Raw genomic sequence first — 17590 nt, 5'->3', positions numbered from 1 at the left:
TATATCTCAGATAACTATGTAGGGCAAATAAACGTATATAGTTATTGACCTCCAAATAATGATTGACTCCTTTCCTAAGAAAGTAATAAATATTAAGAAATATTGCTTTTTTTACATAGTGCAGTATATTTACTGTACATATCCTGTATGTATATTGTATATATTCTGTATCATTTAAAAGAAGTATGTATTTCTTAAAACTGTTATAACTTTTTTAAGAAGGGGGTCAATCATTGTTAGGGGATCAATAACTGTATAGGTTGGTTACCGTACTATTTGCGAAATATATTATAGACTCCATATTTAAGTTATTTCTGTAATTATTATTCAATAACTACAATTATCACATTTTTCTATATTCACATCGAAATGTTATCTTGTTTTTTTTGTGCCAATTGTTCATTCTTATCCATAGAGTCTTTAGTAATTCACGTTAATGTAAAACATAAACACACAAATTTATTATGAAGTACAGTGCAACTTCAAAGATTGTTTTGATAAATTTGCTAATGTTCATTCGTTAATCAAGCATATAAAGAACAAGCATATTGGTGAAAGGTCTCAAATAGAAAAAGTGTCTTGTAAAACAGCAAGACTGTCCAGAAATCTACAAATTCTACACAATGATACTGTAGAATTACAGTTAATACCTTCCAATGATTCTATTACTTCATTGTCGCAAACTTTTGATGGTAAAAAATTCTGCATTAATACTTTTAAAAATAAAGTTGTACATTCTGCTTTGTGCTTTGTTACACATTTGTATGCCTTCGGCACTTTGAATAGAAAATTGGTGCATAAAATTATTGTAAACATGTTTGCTCATTATACATTAATAATTGTTTGGATGATTTAAAACAGGCATTCCAGAATATGAATGAGTTACACATTATGCTTGATATAATTAAAAATGGTTTCAAAGTATTCCGAACTGAACATTTGACTTTTAAATATTTGAAAGAAATTAACTGTTTTTTCCCTCCCAAAAAGGTTGTGATTAACTCGTTTTTGAAATATGGTAAAGCAAAAGGAAAGAGATGTTTTTCAATTCGTCAGTGTACATTAAGTATTGTACCCATGAAATTAGTATTGAAACAATTCCTGGAACTTCCACAAGTTTTTTTTGTAATTTCAACATATATTGAGAAATGTAGAAACAGTGGACTTATCGAAACGGTTATACAAGGTGATTTTTGGAAATCAATATCATTTAATCAAAATAGAATAACTTTTCCTTTAGTTATTTATTTTGATGACCTTGAAATAAATAATCCTCTTGGATCGCACAAATCAATCAACAAAATTGGCGCAGTATACTGCACCATTCCAATTTTACCTAAAGAATATTGTAGTAAATTAGAAAACATATTTTTATTTCAGTTACATAATTATAAAGATCATAAAACTTTTGGAAACTCAAAAATGTTTACATGTATTATAAAAGAAATTATTGATTTGCAGAATACTGGAATTGTTATCAATATTGATGGAAATGAAAAAAAGATTTTTTTTATTCTTACTAATATTATTGGTGACAATTTAGGATTAAATACAATTTGGGGTTATACAAGAAGTTTTAACGCTTCTTACCCTTGCAGGATTTGTACGATGCCAAACGTTGAATTAAAAAAACAAATCAATGAACAAGTAAACATTTTAAGAACTAAAGAAAATTATTCTCAGCATATGGTCGAAAAAACTTTTGGAGTTCAAGAAGAATGTGTTTTTAATATTATACCTAATTTTCACGTTGTCCAAAACTTTTCGTGTGATCCAATGCATGATGTATTACAGGGGATATGTAGATATGATATGGGAAAAATTTTGAATATGCTTATAAATGAAGAAAATTTGTTTGATATAGATGTTTTAAATCAAAGGATGAGTTGTTTTAGTTATGTTTCAACCGATACAAATATACCACCGCCATTATCATTAGAATGCATAAAAACCGAAAATATAATATTAACAGCTTCAGAAATGCTTTGTTTAGTTAAACATTTTAATTTATTTATTGGCGATCTTGTAAGCAATAACAATAAAGTTTGGAAATTATATTTAATTCTTCGCAAAATTGTTTGTATAATTATGTTAGACAGTATAAATGAAGATATAATTGATACGTTTCAAAATTTATATATGCAATACCTTACATTACGTAAAAAAATATTCAAATGTACTCATAAATGTAAACATCATAACCTTTTGCATTATCCTAGAATCATGCGTTTGTTCGGTCCTATAAAACATATGTCAAGCATGCGTTTTGAGGCGAAGCACAAGCAAATCAAAGAGACGAGTAAAGTAATAACAAGTCGAAAAAATCCTTCTTACAGTTTAGCGTTGAAGCACCAGTTACAATTTTGTCACCGCTTAGTGCTCAATAAAGAGCTTCGGGACGATTATTCTCATGGTCCTGCATTGCATAAACTAAGTGCTATAACAGAATTTTCGAGTTTAAAAAGTATTTTACCTTTTGAGAATTGTTCGAACTATAATTGTTACTCTTGGGTAAGAGTGAATGGCACGCGTTATGAATCAGACAATATTGTTAATATAAGTTATAATATATTCAATACTTTGTTTGTTACGATAAAATATGTAATAATTAGTAGTTTTAGTGACGTGTTTTTTCTATATTGTAAAGTTAATATTGTGAAACACTGTCTGCATCTTGACGCATTCGAAGTTTCAGAAACCAAAGAATGGGGATTAGTTAAGCAAACAAATCTTGTAGATTATAAGATTTATAACGTTTATACTATGTCTGATTCAAAATGTTATATTTCTTCTGATTTTATATGGTAAAAGTGTTTGTAAAAGTGATCTCAACAAGCACTTGTTTTTTTTTTAATATTTTACTTGAAAATAAGGGTACAATTAAGAAATATTCACTTTTTACAATTTTCCTTTTATAACTAATTTTCTTCACAGTAATTAAAAATGTACAACGGTCAAATACAAAAATGATATGTCAGTATATTTGAATGAATGAATGAATGAATGAAAATTAAAGACTAAAAATATTTTATATTATACAGACAACGAGTGTCACTACACTGACATTCAATTTCTTCTTCATTTCATTCATTCACTTATATATATATATATATATGACTGTTTAAGCACTACGTTTGTAATTACCATCGATGTCTCGTCACAAAGATTATATAAAAAAATATGTATTACGCATACTCCACTACCTTTTCTATGTAGTACTGACTGTTCTACTATAGGTACATACATTGAAATAAAATGTATTGCTGGCACAACTATATGATACTCTTATTATAAAATTTCCTTTCATTCATTTAAAAAAGTATTATTTACAGAGAAGTAACTAGTTTCGAAACATTATTTCCTCATAAACATTAATGCTTTTTAACAAACATTTAATATATTCAAACACGAAATTCTTCAATATTGAAAGAATGTACATTTAGATTTAATACAAAGAAACATATATTTACTAAAAAAAAGGTTAATATTTTCTAGAAGTCAGTTCATCAATAAAGATATATATACTCTCAAGGAAAATCTTATTAAATAAATGTAAATGTATGATTAATTACAGAAATGAAAATCATAACTCAAGTTCTCGTTTATTTACAAAAAAATTATTTCCTAAAAGAAAGTAATTATTTATTAAATCATGATTCATGAATGAAAAAAATTATATATTTTTAAAAAGATACTTGTACGAAAATACATTTTTTTTAAATTGAAGAAACAAATATTTTAATTCAAAATATACTCTACTGGAATGGAAAATGTATTTGCTAAACCTAAGTAATTATTTTCTATACTGGTATTTGTCAACAAAAATTACTTTTAGTCTTGAGAAAATATTTATTTCACGGTATTCGACATTTGTTTAATTTGCAGAAGTGGGAATCTCAATGTAGGACTCCGTTTTCTTAAAGGAGAAATCTAATTGCTAAAAACAAGCGAATATTTACAACATCTAAATTCAGCATAAAAAATATTACTTACCTTTAAGAAAAGTGTTTCTTTTTTTAAATAAATATTTGCTTGAATGTAATGTTGAAAGGTTTGACTATAAATCTAATATCTTTAATTTGGAATAATATTTATTTCGTAGAAATAAATAGTTATCTTCTTTAATAGAATATTACTCTATACATATTAATATTTTTTTTTCTTTAAAACATAAATGTTTTGAAGTCAGTTTTGCTTTTTTCATTCCAATAACATAGAAACTGTATACAAGCAAATATTTACTTCATTTAATGAAACATTTACCTCCTTCAACAATATATTTATGATTCTTTAAGTTTTGCTTATTTAACTTATCATAATATTCACTCGAATTAAGTAAGGCGGTTACCAAAATTGAATAAATAGTCACTAGTTCCAAATAAATATTTATTTTTCTTAAAAAATTTTGATTCCTTGTTTTGAAGAAATATTGCATTGCGACTATTCAGATAAATCATTTACTTCGTTCAAATAATTTTTTTTTGAATTCAGCACATTTTTTTCTCAGTGTATGGTATATATTTTGAATAAGCAACATAAGAGGGGATTGAATAAGAAGCTTTGTTCAAATTTTAAGGGTCCTTACAAAATAACTCAAATTAATTCCAATAACACCGTCCAAATATTAAAGAATGGAAAACTAGTGACGTATCACACTAATTCGCTGAAACCATCTGTTTCAGGTGATCAGGATGACTGACCGGCATTATTTCCTAGTCATCCTATTAGCAATCTTTACTCTGATTATTCCTACTCATTTCCTGGAAACTACCCAACATTATTATAAAATATTCCGACTTGGAAATCATGTAGGGTTATATTATAATCATTTAGGCAGGGTACAGTTAACTAATTCAAAATATACCTTATTAACGTACGTTGATCTTGCCACAGCCAATCAACAATATGATCAATTGCTTAGGCACTATACTAAATCTTTAAATATGTGCACATGGAAGCCGAATCAAACCATAAGCGATGTCAATGCATATTTTTGTCAGAATTCTTTCCAAACTATAAATTCACGCATCTCAGCGATTAAGGGCAAAACTCAAATCATAAATTTCATATCAACAAGTAAATCGAATTCAGGGAACAATATCTCTAAGAGGGGATTATTTGACGGCACATCTTATGTTTTACATTGGCTATTCGGTACTCCCGATGCCAAAGATGCCAAATTCTATAAAGAAGCAATCGAATCAGTTATCCATGACAATAGGAATGTACAGTTGCTAATGAAACAGCAAATTGCCGTAATAACTAATACGATTCAAAACTTTAATGCATCTATTCAAGGACTTAAAGCTGACGAAGACAAGCTCAATAGTAATATAAAGCTATTCAATGATTTTTCAAGCTCAACCTCCAACCTATTAAATGATCTTTACGTACGACATACTATATCGGAGCAAATATTTCTATTATCTCAAATGACTTTAAACCTCGATAATTATTATAGTCTCCTAATCTCGTCTGTAACTTTGGCGAGAAATGGAATATTACACCCACAAATAATATCTTCACAAGATCTTTTTAATGAATTAAATAATATTACTTTGCAAAGTGGACAGCAATGGCCTATACCACTAACGTATTCTAACATGTACAAATATAGTAAATTGAGTAAATTAGATGTCACACACGTTAACAACAAATTAATTTTCGTTATTAGAATTCCGCTAGTTGATGAGTTGCCTTATGATCTATACGAAACATTACCTCTCCCTGTTACTCATTATCGTCCCGATACTTATTCTTACATTGAACCTAATTACCCCTACATCCTATTGAGTACAGACAAGGTGTATTATGCACAGCTTCGAAATTTGGAAAAATGTACCAAAGTCAATGGACAGGAACGCATCTGTCTTGTCAAACATATACAAACAACATCTGGTCAACCATCCTGTGAAGCAATTCTGCTTACATCCACTATTCGAAGAATACCGACGTCCTGTAACACTCGCACAGTCCAGGCTGATTTTGAGACGTGGCACTACCTCGAAAATAATGAATGGCTATTCGTTATCAGTCAACCGCTGGAACTAACGCTGTCGTGTTCATCGACACACATCGAGGACATCGAGTTAAAAGCTACCGGCATCATTCAGATTGAACCACAATGCAAGGGTTCTGGAGCCAACGCAAGATGTCACAACAAATCGCACTCATAAATCCATACCATATAATATCGTGGAAGACGATTGCTGTTTTACGGATTTTAAGAATTCTACCATTATACCGGTGCGATTAGCACCGATTAAAACCACCAGCATGAAAGTTGAAGAATTTAAGTATAGCAATCACAAACTAATGCAGCTAGATACATTACTGCAGGAACAATTGAATAAACCAGTCGTTGGTCAGCAGAATCACTGGTATACCATCGCCCTAAGCGTAATAGTATCCATAATCGGTATGATAATCACCGTCAACATCTTACGGTGGTGCGGTTTATCTCGATTAATCAACAAATATTTCTGCTTCATGAGGGAGGGAAGGACAACAAGCGATAGTTGTTGTTTTAAAATCATCAACACTAACATCAACGCCACACCTGGCACGAGAATGCAGCTATCACAGATTTCGGAAGAAGAAGAGGAATTTTACCCCCAGCCAATCCATCTGGTCGAGGACCGCAGCCGAAGCAGTACTCCTACCAGGCCCATCGAACATCACGGATTAAGAAAATCTACGTCACGTGCACCTTCTGTGAATATGGACTGAAACTGTTAAAGTGATTTTTTTTTATGAACGAAAATGCGTTACTACAATTTTATAAACTCTGTATGCGTTGATTAGCGTCGTCAAGAACCAGAGAATATTTGTTGCAGATATTTTACAGTAGTACTTTACATCTTATCACTTTATTATTCGCATATTATTCTATTTTATCATATGTATTATATTATTTTTATCACACATACTCTATTATTCTATTTTATCATATGTATTATATTACTATTATCACACATACTCTATTATTCTATTTTATCATATGTATTGTATTATTATTATCACACATACTCTATTATTCTACTTTATCATACGTATTCTATTATTTTCTTTAACACACATACTTTATTATTTTATTTTATGATATGTATTTTATTATTTACATGTTATTCCATTTTGTTATTAGTATTCTATTATTTGTATTAATCATATTGTCACTTCTATACATATGTATTGCTACTTCTACGTATTATAAAATTTTTATATTGATAGCTAGATAATTTTTAGAAACAGTTCAAAGATAGGGATCAAATAGAATTAATTTACTTTAAGAACCGTAAATTAATCTTAAGGAGGGAGGTGTTAGATACCCACTTCGCGATTTTCCCTTTTCCTACACATCTGGTCATCGTCACCCTCTAAGACCCTTAGCCCCTTTCGAGCGAACGTGACTTAACGGTAAACAGGCGGATTAGGCCGTGGGTCCCAAGGCCCCCTTCAAAAGTGAAAGCTAACGTCTTAGTCACAACCGACTTTCTTAAAACTACCACTTCCTCCCTTACTCAATGACCAATCCTAGCCTCATTTTCCACACCCTCGCAATAGTAACTACCAATAGGATTCTCCGATTTCCCTACGTTCCTTTCCTCCGTACGTTTGAGCGGCAGATCACTCTTGTACATCGCACGAGCAACTAGTTCGAACTTGCCAAAAAAATAAAGAACATTTCCATACAAGGATTAGTACTTGCACTTCTCCCGGGTACACGACACTGGTATAGTTGCCTCCAGTAAACATCCGTGCAGACGGGTCTGGTGCGTTTGAACGCTAATAAGCACCGTATGTTGAAATAATAATGACTTTATGAATCGTGTACTGAGGCAACTTGAGAAATGACAAAATGAGGCTTCAAGGATTTTCCGTCACCGAGCTAGCCGATAAATGTAGGAAAGACATAGTTGCCGATACGTGTTGAGAGTCGTATCGCGTTGTTGCCGCATTTCCCCTATTACTATTTTGTGGCCAAGAAGGCTTGAATGAATCACGGCGAAGCGGCTGGAGAACGGAGATGGACGAAGATAATATCGTAACGTTTTCAGTAACATACTGCTGAGATTTTCCAGATTAAAATGAGTTCAAACACGGTATAAATCTGGTTATTTCTAGAACTGCACTAGATAATTCAATATAAATGAAACATTTCTAATCTAATAATGCTAAAAAATATATAAGAAAAATTTATGTTTAAAGATTATATTAAATAAGCACTAAAAACTAAATTAAAATGCACTAAAGACTAAAAAATAATTCTTTTCTTGTACTACAATTTTTTCCCAATTCGAACGTAACGAATCATTTTTCGATATAAATTGTGTCTTTACTACGGGAATCGCGATGCGACTAACAATAAGAAGCGTCCCGAACACAGTGATGCCAGGATGAGGACGGGTTTCCTCGAGAATTTCCCCCACCACGCACGTACACTACGCCGGAGCGAAGACGAGAGAGAAAACGAATGTGTGTCTTTCTCTCTCGCTCTTGAAACGCTGTGATCCTAAGTGAGGTGCAAGCGACACGCGCCGCGCGCGATCTTCTTGAGTGCCTCGAGATACACTTTTCACGTTCTGACATATGTACAATACTCTTGTAATGAAAAAAATTTGGAAAAAATTTTGTTACAGAAATCACGTTTTAAGACCTCCTGATCACGTTTTGACTATTTAGAAAAGAGCTTTTTTTAAATATCTCATATATTTGTTAACCCGATTATGTTTAAGCGGCAAAATGGATTTCAATGAAACTTTATATTTAAATTTTACATTCTTGTCTTAATATTCTTGATCCGATTATATCGCGAAAAATGATAATTACCCGTTATGGTTCTTCGATTTTTCAGATATACGATCTAAATTCTACATAAAAGAGTTAATAAAAATTATTCTGTAACTTCTTTAACAAAGAAAAATGTACATTCATAATTTCTTGTTTTCATTTTACATTTCCGTACATTTTATTTGAACTATTTCTATTTTTCAAACCTAAAAATGAATTTTTTTATTAAAAGATGAATAGGTATTTTGATACTGTACATTGGTGAACTTTGTTAAAAGTAGAATCCACTCTTGGCCAGTACCGTGGACGCTGTAGCAACCTTCGATAAAATATATTTTTTCAGAGTATGATCTAAAAATCTAAAATCTTAACGTAATCAAATTTCTCGATAGATTTTTCGGTAATTATATCAAGATGCGACAAAGAATCACGCACTATTTACAAATTAATTACGCGCAGCGTGCACGCTACCGCTCGATGGAAACTACGGGAAAGTGGTGGTCTCTTCCATCGGGAGGGATATGTAAACAATTAGTTATGCAAAGCTAACATCGCGATACATGTTGTACTCTAAAATGTACAAATTGGTATAAAGGAATTGTACAAGAATAGGAGAGAATGGTAACTGGTAAATGCATCTGTGGCAGTTCGGTACTGTCACCATTGCTTTGCTGTTATTTCTTTTAGCTTTTTCTTCGATTTTTCTCCTTTCTGATTTTTTTTTACTAGTTTACGATTTCCTATCTATTTTTTCCGTTTCCCGATTCCAGGGTTCGCTCGTGCCTGGTTTTCGTCAAGTAGGTACATTTAATGGTCAGATCCGCGCGAACCCAAGCGATTCGCGATCTGTGGTCGCGTATACTTTGTTTACGTGCCAATGTGTTTAGTGGGGGGTCGCGCAGTTACGCTTCGCGCATTTAACCGTCATTTCAGTAGAAATAGAGATCAGGTGGTGAGTATTATTTGTTTCGCTCTGCATGTTTTTGGTGAATTCGGGTCTGTCGGGTTAGAAGTCTGTAATTAGTAGCCCCCTATATCTCCCCTTTTCTATACGCTAGCATTTGCTTGTTGCTTTGTATATAATATTTTTCCTACACATTTCATTTTTTTCGTGGTTACGATGGAAACGTTTGAGAAAACAGGTGAAAAGGCTACTCCTGTTTATCGGTCGTTGTGGGAAACGAATGAGAAGTTCCGATCGTGGATTCGCGAAGTCCCTAATGATAAAAGCCTTTTCTACTGTTCTGCATGCGAGAAAACTTTTACTTGCGGCTCGTCAAACGTTAAAAGGCATGCGGAATCAGCGAGACATAAATATTTGTTATCTAAAAAAATTCCGCGAATAACTATGCATGCTAAGGTCTCGAGAAAGAATTTTATGCCTCAATGGCTTGAGGATTTCAAGCCCTGGTTGCAAAAGGTCGCCGATGATCCTTTTTCCTGTTTCTGTTCGGTTTGTAAAAAATCATTTGCTTGCGGGCTGTCGCAAATCCAACGTCACGCGGATTCCAAGTGCCACGTCAAAAACTGCGAAAAAAATGGAATGGATGTGAGGAAATCGAACGATTTCAGATCGCAATGCGAGGAATCGCCTTTGTCATTTGATGAACGAAAAAAAATCGCGGAAATTCGTTTTGCTGCATTAGTTGCTGACAAAAATATTTCGCATCAATCCGCAAAGGCGATTCTTAAATTCTTCCAAGACGTTGGGAAAGATCCTGATGTTTTGGAACATATGACGTGTGGTCGAACAAAGTGTTCTAATATTAACAGAGCGTCTTAGTCATGTGTTACAGAATTGTAAATTTTCAGTATTTATTGATGAGACATCCGACTCTACCAATGAGAAATGGATGTCGTTTATTGTTCGGTATGTCGCACCCGAGACTTTGGATGTTCGAACGGAATTAGTAGAATTAATTAATCTTGACGCGCGAGAATGTACTGCCGATAAAATATTTACCTCATTTAGGAATTCCATGTGGAAAAAGCAAATTCCGTTCGAAAACATTTTTGCTTTGTCGTGTGATAACGCTTCTGTCATGACAGGGCGTCACTCGTCTTCAAGACCAAACTTGCAGAAATTCGGGGTGAAAAATTGTTCACCATGCCATGTCCTTGTCGCTCCTCTGCATTGATAGTGCATTCAGCATGCGCTACCATTCCCGAGGTCTGCGAGGAATTATTACGGAAAGTCTCAACATTCATTTATAGCAGTCCCAAACGCTCGGCCATTTTTCGCGATTTTCAGCAATGTTTTCAATCTACTGACCGCAAAATTTTAAAATTGTGTATTACGCGATGGTTATCGTGTTACTCATCCGTAGTTACACTTCTAGAAAATTGGGACAGTGTGTTGCACTTTCTGCAAGAATTGGTCGTAAGTGAGAAGACAAAGTCTGGGGAATATCTGCTTATCATCATGCAAAATCCAGAAGCGAAAGCATATCTTCTGTTTTTGAAATACGTTCTAGAGTCTTTCAATGACTTTAGTTTATTCTTTCAGTCGCAACTAACAAGAATCCATTTGCTTCAAAATACTACCAAAACACTTTTGTACAATATTTTACGTAATTTCTTGAAACCGCAGCTTTTGAAGCACATGGATTCAGTAAAATTAATAGATTTTTCAGGAGGCGATAATCAAATCGCATTTAATAGTATTCATTTAGGCCCGGATTGTGACGCGTTTCTTTGTCAGTTAGTTGCAGAAGGCAAACCCGATGTTGTCCAAACCGTTCGAGAAAATTGTATTAAGTTTTACATAACGGCTGCAAACGAAATTCGTAATCGATTGCCAATCGATGACGAATTTCTGAGCAAGTTATGTGTTTTTGAGCCTCATTTGGCATTAGTAGATAATGACAGAGACACTTCCTTTAAAAGTGTTCTCTTTATTGCTCAGAAATTGGACGGTTTCGACGAAGACGGTTTGCAAAAAGAATGGTCGACACTGCACCTGAATTTTGCAAATGCAGACAAGCAGATGCTTTGTACATTAGCTTTTGATGATATTTGGAAAACGGTGTTGTTAACGCGAAACGATCAAGGCGCATTTAAGTATCCATGTTTGCAGGAATTATTAAATTCAATTAGAAGTCTTCCAAATTCAAACGCCGATGCTGAAAGATCGTTTTCCATGCTTTCCGATATAAAGAACAAGAAACGAAACCGACTTTGTTCGACCATCGTCAATGCCATTTGCGTAACGAAATCGGCATTAAAGGCGCACGGGGAAACATGTCAGACCATGGAGGTAGATGACAAACATCTATCTCTCATGTCATCTGAGTATTTATATGCAACTTTTGCGAAGAAGCAAAAGAGTAGTTTACATTTACATGCCGTTGCTGACCTCGCGGATTTTCCTTCTACGTCGGATAATGCAAATTGGTGATGTCCAGAATATTATCAATTTCATCCATTTTCTATTTCATTCGAATTTTGGACATCGCGAATATGTAAATAGTTGTTCGATTTACCTCACGCAATTCTTGTTCTGTCCATGCAATAAATTCGCTTGCTTGCTGTACATATGATTTATAGAGAGAACTTCGAGATAATTGTACAAATAAATGTATATTCTTAATTATATTCATTTAATATGTAACAATTATCTCGAAATTCTGCCGCATGTATTATAGTAAATTCCTCTGCGTGCTTTCTATCCTTTGAAATGTAAACAATAGGGAATTTGCATGATTCTCAAAAAAAATATATTTAGGAGCTCTTATATAAGTTTTATTGTAATTTTTTTTTCATAATTTTGTATTGCTTATTAAGCGAGAAAAAAGTAATTAAATATTACAATATTTAAAATTACCGAAAATGATCCGGAAATTCCCGAGCGTGGCCGAAGAAGCCTGTGACGTCACATAGTAGTATTTTCACACGTTTAGCATTGAAAACTACATTTTCTTTAAAAAAATGAGTAAAAAAACTACATATAAGTGGTGTTTCGTGCCTGAGTGTAAAAGCACAACGATTAAGACTCCGGATAAAGTGTTTTTTTTTATGCCTCAAGATGTAAAACTACGAAAAATGTGGTTTACAAGTGCTAGACGTGCCGATGAACCAGGGAAGTCAAATTATTATTGTTGTCAGGATCATTTTGATTTAAAAAACGACATGGATAATTACGTGAGATATTCTCTCATGGGAGCACCAAGAAAATTGAAGAGTGGTGTGATTCCTCACATATTTGATTGCCAACCAGGGAGGTTAAAGACGTCAGTGAATTTATCTCGGCCAACCTTTGTGAAATTAAATAGGAAAAGGACTGTCGCTGAAATGCTGTCTAATACAGACAGTGAAAAAGAAAATAGCTGTCAAAGTACACATACGTCTAAGAAACAAGCAGTCGAGGACAACGCAACTTTGAATAATCCTGCAAAAAAAATGTGTACCGATCTTAATAACAGAGCAAGTACTTCCTATGAAGTATTTGTAAATAAAAGTTCCAGGAGTAAAGAAGAAAGCAATTCAGAGGAAGATATTCTTGAATCCACAGCCAACTTTTCTTATACACAGAATTTAGCATCAAGTTCTTCGCATGTAAGTCATGCACACACGCATACAGTAACCACAAATACAGGCCCAAATTGTAAAAAAACTTCAGTTCTAAGTTTTGGTGAATCTTCAGGTTGCCTATTACCTAAAAGTATTGGCAAGAAAACGGTTTTGCGAAAAAGTATTGGAGTGCAAGTATACCAGAAACTTGTAAAACCTCATGTTCGTTCCAAGGCTACTATGTGTGTTCCTTCTACATCCGATGCATCATGTCAATGTAAAATAGAAGATAAAACAAGTAATTCTGATCAGTCTACTTCTTCAGTCTCTCATTTGACAAGTGATTATAAAATTTCATCTGAACCAAGTGAATATCAGCAGTCAACAACTTGTAGCGAGGAAGAAAAAGAAAAAAATAAACAAATGAAAATGAACGTACTGAACATGACCAGATATTTCATAAGTATTGATTCTAAAAAATATATTGGGATTGGCACTGAATGGCTTTGGATTATTGATTTAATACATTCGTATATTAAGTGCAGTATTGATGACATCAAGCTAACTTTGATGAAAATAAAAACAGACGATTCATTTAGTCGGTTAGGAAATGAATTCGGTCTGTCAACATCGCAGGCTAGCAGAGTATTCAATAAAACAGTGAATTTAATAAGTCAGTGTTTAAAAAAACTTGTGTACTGCCCATCTCCAGAACATATAAAAAAAAAACTTACCCATTGCTTTTCGTGCGTACTACAGTAACGTCTGTGCAATTATAGATGCTTTCGAAATAGAAATTGAAAAGCCTTCTAACTCAGTGCAACAAGCTCTGACTTGGTCAGACTATAAAAAGTGCAATACTTTAAAGTATTTGATTGCTTGCACTCCCGATGAATTTATTCTGTTTGTATCTTCTGGGTATGGAGGCAGAATAAGTGATACAACATTATTTGAAGAAAGTAATATAATGAATATTTTACCAAGAAAATGCGGTGTTATGGCAGACAGAGGATTTAAGCTAATACAGACAATTTTAAATCAAAAACAGTGCGAGTTACTTCGTCCACCATCTGTTTCAACTTCAACTAAACCAACAAAAGAAGAAGTATTAAATACTAAAAGGATCGCAAGTTTAAGAATTCACGTTGAAAGGGTGATAAGAAGAGTTCGAGAATATAAAATTTTGGAGCCTCATTCTTGTCTCGATTTGAATATTATGTCTTATATAGATGACATTGTAACAATAGTGGCAGGTTTAATAAATTTACAGACACCAATTATAAAAACATAAAGTTTAGGTTTATGTATATTTCTTTAAAATTTGAAAAACAACATACAAAAATATTGCGACACATTATTTTCTAAATGATTGTAGTAATATAGGAAAGATATTTTGCTTCCAAAAATTAAGAGCTCTTTCAATCATAGTATTTGTAAAATGTGCATCATAATCAAGCCATAAATATTTGAATTGCTTGTTAGTTTCAAATTCTGGATCCGCAACAACAAACAATCCTTTACTTTTTCCTGCAGCCAGCATTTGTAAGTTTATTTGTCCTTTGCACTTTTTACTTATATTCCCATTGGGTAAATAATCAGCAACAGTTTTCTCAGAGCTAGGACATTTAATTTCTAAAATGAAGTCAGATCCAATACTATCTGGCGAAGCTCCAAGCACAGGTATTGACGGCTTCAGAATAATGCCACTTTTTTTAATTTGTAATTTTAAAGTTTTCTGGATTTCCGCAATAACTGCATCTTCTAATTTTCTTCCGCGTTCCATATGTTTGTTGTCATACACTTTGGCAACTCCAATGATACGATGGACTAAATTGCCATCTACTGTCTGGCACCGACTACTTTCGTATATATTTGAAGCAGTAATTCTCCCAAATTTCAATTCATGCCATAACACATTATTACTCTGATCCTGAGTATTCCTTTCTCCTTCCTTGCATAGATCCTCGCTCATATTTTCTTCTGCGTGCTTTAGAAAATCATCAGCTGAATCTTTGATATCAGGAAAACTGAACATCAACTGATGTATCGATAACAACTGAGCCTTTCGTTCTAACAAGTCGAAAGAATACCTTGTTAATTGGCAATCTAGTTGTTTTTCTTGCGCACGTTCAAGCACTTTTTCTAAGAATGTGGAGCTGTCCATGTCACATACACTTGTTACTTTGTCTTTCTTTGCCATCTCTGCCGTTGTTATAAACTTTTTGGATGTCCCTACTTGAGACAATTTTGATTTCTTCCAATAACATTCAACATCAGTTGGAGATGCGGATTCATGTCGTCTATTACACCACATTAAAAATGCGATGCCATGTTTACAGCCACCTGAAAGTTAAAAAATTTCATTTATTTGTCAGTAATTGATCGTTTATATAGTCAGAATACACTTTAAGACTCTGTATTTACTTATATTTATTTTTTATTGTAACAATAACAATTTTTGTAAAAAACACATTATAGAAACTTATTAAATATCTAACCTTCCGATGCTGCACAATCAAGACACTCCACATTTTCAATTTTTCCTTCTGTTTCATCAACAGTCAAGAATACTGTATAATCCTTATTTCGCACACGATGTTCAGGACAAATCCTTCCTTTCACAACACATATGTTATCTGTTCGTTTAACGCACACATAACCTATAGCAGAGTCACCATAGTTTTCTCTCGAAGATCTATAAAAAAGAATTCATTTACAAATTAATAAAAATTAAAACAATCTGCAAAAAGTTCGCTATTTTTCTTGTACTTACAATGTTGCTTTTACTCCTCGAACTTCAGGAAGATTGTAGCGCTCATTTGTTGCGATATATTCCCACGTCATGAAGATACTAATTTTCGGTAAATTAGTAGAGTCGGCTTTACTAAACCCTGGCTCCAATGTATTTGGCATTTTAATATATTTAATATCAATGATTAATAAAGTCGTTTAAAAATGATTTAAAACCGGTATTATGAGGTGAAGTGAAGTAGAAGCCCTCGGGTTCACAAATTACACTTTTAATACACTGCACATAGAAGAATTACGGCTGCTCGCTAAGTATCACGTTCTGAAACTGACTGCTCTTGTTTTTGGGGTCCTATTATATATACCCTTTTTGAGTGATAGTATCACAGGATGATGCGTCCATGGTGGCGCATCCACGGTGACGTGTCTGTCGTGACACAAACCTTGTACCCTTTTGTTAGGGCGTCTGAGTCATGAACGAGCCCCAGTAATTCGGCATCGAGTAACTAATAGTAAATACATTTGTGTTTACTATTAGACGGCTGTTTTGATATACGTATTTCTAGGCAACTCATAACACCAGTTTCACGGCGCAATCATAAACGCATAGCAGCCATTTGAAACTACTACTATGTGACGTCACGAACCTTTACGACCAATCAAAATCGTTTCTTCGCAATACGGAACGTTTCAAACATTACCAATTTTTAATTTCATATTTTAATAATTAACTATTTATAACAATTAAAAATTTTATTGTACATTTATTGCTTATGATGTATATTCAAGTTATAAATAATAAATTATGCAATTCCTTTTAAATGCAAATTCCCTATTCTAGAGATACATAATAATATAGCCTGAAAGTTTTAAAAAAATTGTATGTATAATTTCCTTACAAAAAATTCCCCCAAAACAACCTTGATTTCTGCCGATTACACCAGGTTCCTCCCTTAATCAAAAGAGGGTAAAAAATTGACTTTGCAAGGGTTATTTTTATATAAAAAAATGTTTGTTAAATTCTGGAAATACATAATAATAAATCCTGAAAGTTTCAAAAAAATTGTATATAGTTTTTTTACAAAAAATTCTTCCAAAACAACCTTGATTTCAAGTGACTGTTTATAATTGACGCGACGAAAAAAGGAACTTGCTGATCCATATGATGACCACAAGAACACGAATGTATTTTGCTTGATAGCATATAAGTCACAATTTTGTTTATTCAATCTGATTTCTTTTAAAAATCCATGGCGATTTTTTCCAACACTTTAATTGTTGAAACCTTAAAATAATGAATATTTCTATTTACGACATATGCGACAAATGACACGCATAAAATGGGCTTAAAAACGACATATTATACATGCATTTGCGACACGTCATAAATGCATTTACGACGCGGCGTAAAATACCGACCCACCACTGGCCACTACAATAAAAAAGAACTAGAAATCCGTATATTTCGATTGGAATCCGTAGCTCCGTAGGCAATTCCAAAAATCCCTAGATCTACCGAAAAATTCGTAGAGGTGGCAACACT

At 33.1% G+C, this 17590-nt stretch overlaps 4 protein-coding genes across 5 annotated transcripts in view; 2 read left to right on the top strand and 2 right to left on the bottom strand.

The window, feature by feature from the left end:
- The window catches only part of LOC143367024 (GDP-D-glucose phosphorylase 1), a 505990-nt gene that overhangs the window by 435775 nt on the left and 52625 nt on the right, over window positions 1-17590 (bottom strand). The gene's annotated exons all lie outside the window — the stretch shown is intronic.
- Window positions 136-4496, top strand: LOC143366869 (uncharacterized). Its single transcript, XM_076808289.1, has one exon. It carries the CDS (start codon window positions 874-876, stop codon window positions 2806-2808), a length of 1935 nt encoding a protein of 644 aa, XP_076664404.1. The 5' UTR covers window positions 136-873; the 3' UTR covers window positions 2809-4496.
- Window positions 12714-16869, top strand: LOC143366794 (uncharacterized). The gene is made up of 2 exons (XM_076808147.1): window positions 12714-14841; window positions 14914-16869. The coding sequence occupies exon 1, from the start codon at window positions 12718-12720 to the stop codon at window positions 14059-14061; it is 1344 nt and encodes a 447-aa protein (XP_076664262.1). The 5' UTR covers window positions 12714-12717; the 3' UTR covers window positions 14062-14841; window positions 14914-16869.
- Window positions 14577-16212, bottom strand: LOC143366795 (uncharacterized). Its single transcript, XM_076808148.1, has 3 exons — window positions 16073-16212; window positions 15798-15994; window positions 14577-15642 (listed from the first exon to the last, which is right to left on the bottom strand). Exons 1-3 carry the CDS (start codon window positions 16210-16212, stop codon window positions 14654-14656), a joined length of 1326 nt encoding a protein of 441 aa, XP_076664263.1. The 3' UTR covers window positions 14577-14653.

Source organism: Andrena cerasifolii, chromosome 3 (assembly GCF_050908995.1).
Source record: "Andrena cerasifolii isolate SP2316 chromosome 3, iyAndCera1_principal, whole genome shotgun sequence".
Lineage (NCBI taxonomy): Eukaryota > Metazoa > Arthropoda > Insecta > Hymenoptera > Andrenidae > Andrena > Andrena cerasifolii.
The sequence above is the reverse complement of the archived record's forward strand: the minus strand, read 5'-3'. Positions and strand labels throughout refer to the sequence as shown.

Excerpts from the sequence above, each read along its gene's own strand:
- LOC143366869 (XM_076808289.1), top strand. The coding sequence starts at position 874 with ATGAATGAGTTACACATTATGCTTGATATAATTAAAAATGGTTTCAAA.
- LOC143366794 (XM_076808147.1), top strand. The coding sequence starts at position 12,718 with ATGAGTAAAAAAACTACATATAAGTGGTGTTTCGTGCCTGAGTGTAAA.
- LOC143366795 (XM_076808148.1), bottom strand. The coding sequence starts at position 16,212 with ATGCCAAATACATTGGAGCCAGGGTTTAGTAAAGCCGACTCTACTAAT. Across the intron at positions 15,995-16,072 it reads CGAGGAGTAAAAGCAACATT|ATCTTCGAGAGAAAACTATG; the intron begins GTAAGTACAAGA and ends TCTTTTTTATAG. Across the intron at positions 15,643-15,797 it reads TGATTGTGCAGCATCGGAAG|GTGGCTGTAAACATGGCATC; the intron begins GTTAGATATTTA and ends TTTAACTTTCAG.